Source organism: Vombatus ursinus, unplaced genomic scaffold, assembly GCF_900497805.2.
Source record: "Vombatus ursinus unplaced genomic scaffold, bare-nosed wombat genome assembly UNPS02014833.1, whole genome shotgun sequence".
Taxonomy (NCBI): Eukaryota; Metazoa; Chordata; class Mammalia; order Diprotodontia; family Vombatidae; genus Vombatus; species Vombatus ursinus.
The window spans coordinates 3,561,735-3,569,912 of record NW_020954611.1 but is presented as its reverse complement, the minus strand read 5'-3'; the positions used below and the strand labels follow the sequence as shown (position 1 = coordinate 3,569,912).

Below are 8,178 nucleotides of genomic sequence, written 5' to 3'. Positions count from 1 at the left end.
CAACAACAACAAAAATCCCCAATCTATCACGTCAGTTGAACTAAATGAGCATGTGGTAATGGGACCAACACTATCAGGAACAAATGTCAGAAGCCTCAAAAGAAGGATCCAGAGCCAGCAGGGACTGCTCTGGTAGGCTTGTGTGTGGCACACTGGAAACAGTGCTGCATTTCTGTTCAAATCCTGGCTCCTCTCGTCACTACCTATGTGACTATGTGACCTGAGGCAAGTTATTTCAACGCTCTGACCTCAGTTTCCCTATCTGTAAAATGAGTTGGGTAAGTTTGACAACCTCTAAACTCTGTTCCAGCTCTAAATGTATGATTCCATAAAGGCTGCTTGGGGCTTGGGTCTCAGTCCAACAGACGTCGTCCTGAAATTTTAGTGCACTGTGATGACAACATCGTGTCTTTGATCTCTACCTACATGGTGTGTATTATGTTCCTCTCTTCTGGCTCTTGGAATTCTCATGTCCTTGGTATACAATGCCAAGATTTCTGTTTCATTTCCAAGTACCATGGAAAAGGCACAGTTTATCGTCGATTCTCAGAACGGACTCAGATTTGAAAATCAATCTCAAAGAGACTTCCTATCAAGATGGCCCCTTGAAAGGGAAGGCAAGCTTCCCAACTCCCATACACCTACCCTGAAATTCACATCAGACTGACCCATGCCCAAGAAATCAAAGAAAGGACACTAAATGACTTCTTCCATCACAAAGTTGCACAGAAGTCCTAACAATTAGAGTTGTCTGAAAAGTGGAATGAGCTGCCTGAAAAGGTGGTGAGGTGCCTCCTCCTTGGTGGTCTTCAAGCAGAGGATGGACGGCCACTGGCTGAGTGTGTTACAGTGGCACGTCCAATTGAGTGTGGATTAGACTAAAAGGCCTTTCAGAAAGGCTTCAACTTTTAAATTTTGTGATTCTAAACGTCTCTCTTTTATATCATTTGCTATTACAGAGGCAGTGTTAATATTTTGCCAATGAATTGAATAAAGGCATAGATGATAGGTTATCAGACTTGTCGGCAATGTAAAGCCTAGAGGGAAAAATTAACATGGGTAATAGAATCAGGATGCAAATTGACCGACCTCAACATACTAGAATGTTGGACTAAATATAATCGAGTGAAATTCATTGAGTCTGAGCCTGCAGTTTAAAAATTCACAAATACTAGCTGGGGAAGACACAGCCAGACAGCATCCTATCTAAAGATCCAGAGACTTCAGTGAAGGGTAAACTCAGAGTCGACAGATGATTTGTAACCAGAGTAGATGATACAATGGTAAGTTGCCACTGAGAGGCAGGGTATCAAGAATAGACTGCCTGAAGAAGCATACCTCTACCCTAGGTTTGGAGTGCTGCTACCTTAGGTTTGGAGTGTCACTTTTTAGGGAAGACAATAATACGTGGGAAAGCCGCTGAAGAACCACCAGGGTAGTGAAGCACCTTGAGACATGCCATGTAAGAATCTGTTGAAGGAGTTTCAGACTGTTTAGCCTAGAGAAGAGAATCCTTAGAGAGGATGTGATAGCCAGATTAAAGTTTTTAAAGGGTTGCTGTTCAGAAACTTGTTTTGTTCGTCCTCAAAGAGTAGAAGTAGGCATGCTGGTTGAAAATTACGAAGAGATAAATCAAAACTTGGTGGAACTTGCAACAAAAAGAGGTATCCGGGGCAGCTAGGTGGCGCAGTGGATAGAGCACCGGCCCTGAAGTCAGGAGGACCTGAGTTCAAATACAGCCTCAGACCAAACACTTGACACATACTAGCTGTGTGACCTTGGGCAAGTCACTTAACCCCGATTGCCTCACTAAAAAAAAATAAATAAATAAAAAATAAGAAGAAGTATCCAAAAGGGAAATGGGCTACCTTGAGAGCTGGAGCCCCCTACAAGTGTTCAACATGATCAGATGACCACTTATTGAATATGTTATATAAGAAATTCTTGCTCAGCCACTGATTGCAATGGATGGCCTCTGAGGAATATTATGTTAAATTTCTTTTTTCAATGTGCTGATTGGTTTGGCTGATTTTCTTCTCTTCTTTTTTTTAAAAATTAAATTGTTAAAAAGAATGGGTCTCAGGAAGAGGAGGAGGGCATGTATGGGGAAATGTAGGTGTTGTGAAAACAAAAGATATCATTAAAATCCATTTTTGGAAGAATAAAATACTTTCCTTACAACCTCATGAGATTAATAGTGTATTAATATTGGTTAACATTAATATTAAGTATTAATATTATCCCCATTTTATAGATCAGGAAGCTAAGACTCTAGTGAAGTGACTTGCTCATATTTTACCAATTCTAAGAGCAAGAACTTAAATCTGTATTCCCTGATTCCAAGACCAGTGCTCAGAAAGTTTGTTTTCCAAAATTCATGGATCTCAAAGGTGGGAGATTTGTGAATAGCTCAGATTGAACATCTCAGCCTCATAGAACACATTATTTAGATCAAACTGCCAGCCTATTGGCCATGTTTTCATATCATGACCTCAAGTAAAATGCGGAACAGTGATTGATACCATCACCTAGAGCTCAAATTAAAGGGAAATAAAATAGACATTGCCTGAGATGGCTGAAATTTACAGAAGTAAATGTTTAGGAAAATCAGAGCTCAAGTGAGATACATGATACAGGCCCTTATACTATAGTTAAATTCCCAGAGTTCAGTCCTGAGACTTTCAATGAATTAGAAGTTTGGGGTACTTTTCTGGATCTGGGCGGGGGAGGGGAAGCGGCTGTTACAGCAAAAGCAGTAGTTCTAATATCCAGTATCTTTGAAATTATCCTTTTTCTGCTCACCTTTGATTCCTACAGTTAGAAAAACAACAAAGGGGTTGAGCATCCAAGACTGAGTTCATTCACTTTATCAATCAAATGGTAATGATAATATTGATATTCTATAATACTTATTTGCCAGCCTCAAGATTAGCCACCAAGCCTGGTGCCCTATGAGCCTTGCTCTTCTCTGGTTAAAGGACTTAAGGAAATGCAGCTTACCATAAGGAGTTGTTGAGCGCCACCAACCTAGAAAGAGAAAAAAAAAAATTTAAGAAAAAAAAAAAAAAGGAAGGCATAGCCATTGCCCTAAAGTATGGAAACTTAGATAAAAATACACGCTTGGGGTTCTTTAAGCTGATGAAAAAGCAACACAAAGGTGACCTAGTGGATTGATTTCTCTAATGAAGTTTGCATGAAAACAAAAACAAAAACAAAAACAAAAACAAAAAAAGGAAGCTTTTTTTGTTTAAGAATCTAGAACATGGGGCAGCTAGGTGGCACAGTCAATAGAGCACCAGTCCCGGAGTCAGGAGGACCTGAGTTCAAATCCGGCATCAGACACTTGACACTTACTAGCTATGTGACCCTGGGCAAGTCACTCAATCCCAACTACCTCATCCAAAAAAAAAAAAGAATCTAGAACAATTCAAGAGTCACTATAGGTAAAGCCATAGAATTAAAAAAAAACAAAAGGTGGGTAAGAACATCACCTACACTTAACACGTTTCAGAGAAAAGGGCTTAAATGTGATTCGTACAAGAATAACAGAAAAAAGTACTTGTCTATAACCTGAGAATTTAAAATTAAAGTTCAGGAGCAGCTGGTGACACAGTGGTTAGAGCACCTGTCCTGGAATCAGGAGGACCTGAGTTCAAATCCTACTTTAGGCCCTTATTAGCTGTATGACCCTGAGCAAAAGTCACTTGACCCTGCTCGCCTAAAAAAGAATTAAATTACATATGATAGCACTTCAGAAAGAAGCTTTTTGTTTGGCAGTATTTATAAAACTAAATGAATCATAAAGACAAACTCTAACTCAAAACAATGTTGATACGATTAGATCAAGAGAGCAGGACCTGTGAACCTTCCCAGAAGGACCAGTCAGAAGGATCAAATACTTTGGGGCTATAACCGAGACTTCTTAACGTGATCTCAGCTCATAGGAAGGATATCACAGCAGGAGAAAAAAGCATTATCCTCCTGGATCATTTAGTAAAGAAAGCAGGTTGTACTCCAGTAGAAAGCCTTGGTGCTGAGTACAAAATGAACCAGACTTACCAGTGGTTGGTGTAATCGGCGTAGTGGAACCTGTAAGAAGAATGAGGTCCAAACTTTAAACACAATCACATTTTACAGCAGACATTTTGTTTGTCAAGGTGCCTAAAATGCACCAGCAAGTATCTCTTCAGCACTTAGGACACACTGGGCACTGTACTAAGCACTGAGGGATAAGAAGGAAGAGAAAAAAATTCTATGCCCATGAGGAGCTTACATTCTGATAGAAGTGACGATACATACACACATGACTCTTTAGAAAGGTTGCATGCAGAGGAGATGGAAGGTAAACTTGGCAGGGGAATAGAAAGAGGGATTGCAAAGGCTTCCTGTGGAAAGCAATTTTACAGTCATCTTAAAGGTAGCCTGAGAAGCCAGAGGCAGGCAGAGGGGAGGAGGGAGGACAAAAGGGAGGAAGAAGTTAAATAGAGCATTGTGGGTAAGGAGTGGTGCGTGGATTCCCACAGCTGAACGGTAGCATGTGGAGAAAGGTGATAAGTGAGAAAATGGGAAGGGAACAACTCAGGAAGACATTTAAATGCCAAACAGAAAATCTTATTTTGATCTTAGAAATGACAGGGAGCAGAGGCATCCAGGGGGCTCAATGGATAGAGCACTGGGCTTGGAGCCAGGAAGACCTGAGAGGAAATCCAACTTCAGATAGTTACCAGCTTCATGGCCCTAGGAAAGTCATTTAACCTCTGTCTACCTGTTTCCTCAGCTAGGAAAGGGGGAATGACAATAAAAGTTACCTCACAGGGTTGTTGTGGAGTCAAATGAGATAATATTTGTAAATTGATTAGCACAGGGCCTTGGAACAGGGTAGGTGCTTAATAAATGTATTTTCTTGGGGCAGCTAGATGGCACAGTAGATAGAGCTCTGGCCTTGGAGTCAAAAGGACCTGAGTTCAAATGCAGTCTCAGACATATAACACTGACTAGCTGTGTGACTCTGGGCAAGTCACTTAACCCCAACTGCCTCAAAAAAAAAATTAAGTGTGTTTTCTTTCCCTTCTCTTCCCTCAAATAGAGGTATTGAACAGGAAGTGACATTATCAGAAAAATGCTTTAGGGAAATCATTACAAAGAAACAGAAGAATAAGCCCTAATTTAAAACAACAGAAGATGTATATTAACCCTGTTGCTAGGACAAGGTAAGAACGCAAAGTCCATCAAAGGGGTCAGGAAGGGTCTGTCAGATTGAACAAGTACTTGGGGGATGTATCTAATGGAAGAATTCTTAATGTCAGTCTTAGTTCATTGGACGGATATTAATATGAAGTTGAAAAGAAGCCTTCTCCTATAACATAGGAGCCCTTCCAGAGAAGAAGCAGCAGGTGTTTCCCGGAGAGACAATACCTGAGCAGATGACACCGGCATCCTCACTGTGCTGACAGTTGTGGGTCAGCCACCCACTGTGGGAACAGTTCCACAGGTAGGATTCAGATCCAGAACACCGCACATCATCCAGGACAATTCTGCCAGTGCCCTGGCCAAAATGGGCATTTCCTGGAGCTGACACAGCATATCCACAGCCCAGCTGCCTGCACACAACGTTGGCATCATTCACATCCCAGGAATCATCACAAACGGTGCCCCAAGATCCTTGGTATAGCACCTCAACTCGACCCCGGCATCTGTCTCCTCCATTCACCAGTGTCAACGCCAGACCAGAATCTAATCCGAGGGAGAGAGGGGGAGAGAACAATTTCATTTCAGTGTCCTTCCTCAGAAATGAAATCTCAAGGCTCTTGGGGACTTCCCTCAAAGCTCAGAAGGCGCTGAGACTGTTGAGGTGGGAACTGCCCTCTAGGCATGTCTTAGTGCAAAACTAACACAATGAAAAGGATACCAAAGGGCTATACCATCCACAAAAGATATTACTCCTTCCTTTTTACTCCCTAGTCTGAAGCTCAGCAGATCATTAACATGCTAAGCTTAAAATTCCCTGATTTAAGGGGCAGCTAGGTGCCACAGTGGATACAGCTCTGATCTTGGAGTCAGGAGGACCTGAGCTCAAAAATCCAGCCTCAGATAATTGACACTTACTAGTTGTGTGACCTTGGGCAAGTCACTTAACCTTGATTGCCTAAGCAAAAACAAACAAAAAAAATTCCCTGATTTATCCTACATAATATGATGAAGATCTCACTGGAATTTTTATTTATGAACGTTCTAAGTTCAACTCTGCCTCCTGTAGCATATTAATGGGCAGGAATTTCCCACTGTATAATAACCAGGTAGTAAAATGATCATTTGTTCATGGTTGTGCCTTTGTGCTCTCTATCCACCAATTAATGAACATGATAAAACTTTAAAAAATGATCTGATTAGCCTATGAAGGATATATCTGAAGAAGGAGGAAGGAGAGAAGTGAAAAGAGTAAAAAAGGAGGAAGTGAAGGATAAAAGGAAATGAAGGAAGAAGAGTAGAAGAAGACAGAAAGAAAATAAAACAAAAAAAAAAGAAAGAAGAATGAAGAAGCAAGTAGAAAGTACTATTTTCCTCCTGAAAATGATGAAATACCTTTTTCTGGAAAGACATATAAAATCTGAGTGCTAATTTGGACCTCTTGTTTCTTTGGCATAAAATGCCAATGACCTGCTCCACATCCAGAATAATTTCTAACGATGGTTTCAGGACAAAAAGCATCCAGCACCTCCAGGGACAAGGAAAATTGGAAAGCAGGAAAAATACCCAAGGATTCCTTGGTCCACATTCTGCCTCCTTGGCTAGGGTCATACTATCAAAATGGTCCCAACTCAGTCCTACAACATGTTCTAGAACATAATACAATGACTGACACCAGGGAACATGGAACAAGGGCAATTTGTGATTGTTCCAGGTGATTTTCTGGAGCCAAAAAGCCTCATCAGCAGGTAAAGAAACATGGGGAATCTTGGCCCATGTAGATTACACTGTGTTCAAGAATCTTCACCTTAGGGAAAGCTAGATGGTGCAGTGAATAGAGCACCAACCCTGGAGTCAGGAAGACCTGAATTCAAATTCAGCCTCAGACACATAACATTTACTAGCTGAGTGACCCTGGGTAAGTCACTTAATCCCAATGCTGAGCCAAAACAAAACAAAACAAAAAAAAAAGAATCTTCAGCTTCCATTAGATCTCCCACATTTCCTCATGGGAATCTGAACCTATACCTGTACATGACACATCAGCAAACAGAGCTTAATCTGGACTCTCATCCCTTATTCCACATGAGCACAAAGACCTTGTATAAAGAACACTTTCACATGACAGCCGTGGCTACTGAGTAATACAAGATGCCAGTGAACCCTCCTATCTGACTGCCCACAATCCCTCATGGTTTATCCCCTGAGTTCTTCCTGAAAGGAAAAATTAGAAGAGTGCATGTTAAGGTCAGTTTCCTGGGCTGTGGTGGCAAGAATAATAATGTAGGAAGTAAATACCAAAGAACATTCCACAAAGACATGTCCAGAAGCACAAGTTGCAACCAATGAAGGAGAGGTTGGCATGGAGTGGAGGAAAGGATTTAGTTTGGAACCTGAGACTCTCTCAAAATACTCTCCAAAAATGCCATCATGCCTAGTATGAGATCCAATAACGACTACACACCATATAAATGCAACAAATAAATATATTTCACTATTCATTAATAGTAGTGATTGAAGATCTATCTCCTCTCATAAGGGTACACAGAAGGGAAAAGCTTTGGCTTCAAGATAAACCCTATGAGTTAAGGAGATACTGAGGATGAATTTATTCACAACCTGATTTATCCATAGACATCGTTGTGCACATAGAGAATATATCTCAAAACTGAGATGTTAGATGAAAGGATATGAGACCTCAAACTCAAGACTTTATGTCATACCTGCATACATGCATGTAAGTTGTCCCTTTCTCATGGAATGCACTCCCTCCTCATCTCTCTCTGCCTTTTAAAATGCCTGACTTCCACCAAGCTTTGCCTCAGGCGCCATCTCTATCAAGACATCTTCCCTCATCCCCTCAGCTTTAATCCTCTATGCCTCTGCTTACCTTATTTCATGCTCATCATCACACATCATGCAGCCTTCTAGCAAACTGCAAATTTTGGGAGACAGGAATGTATCCTTTTTTATATGTGCATCCACGGTGAC

General features: G+C 41.0%; 1 protein-coding gene across 1 annotated transcript in view; it reads right to left on the bottom strand.

The window, feature by feature from the left end:
• Positions 1-8,178, bottom strand: part of DMBT1 (deleted in malignant brain tumors 1) — a 61,690-nt gene that overhangs the window by 32,518 nt on the left and 20,994 nt on the right. Inside the window, exons 6-8 of the mRNA XM_027839776.1 lie at positions 5,416-5,733; positions 4,060-4,089; positions 3,001-3,027 (exon numbers count right to left, since the gene is read on the bottom strand). Of these exons, the coding sequence (XP_027695577.1) occupies positions 3,001-3,027; positions 4,060-4,089; positions 5,416-5,733 (375 nt within the window). The remainder of the gene's footprint in view (positions 1-3,000; positions 3,028-4,059; positions 4,090-5,415; positions 5,734-8,178) is intronic.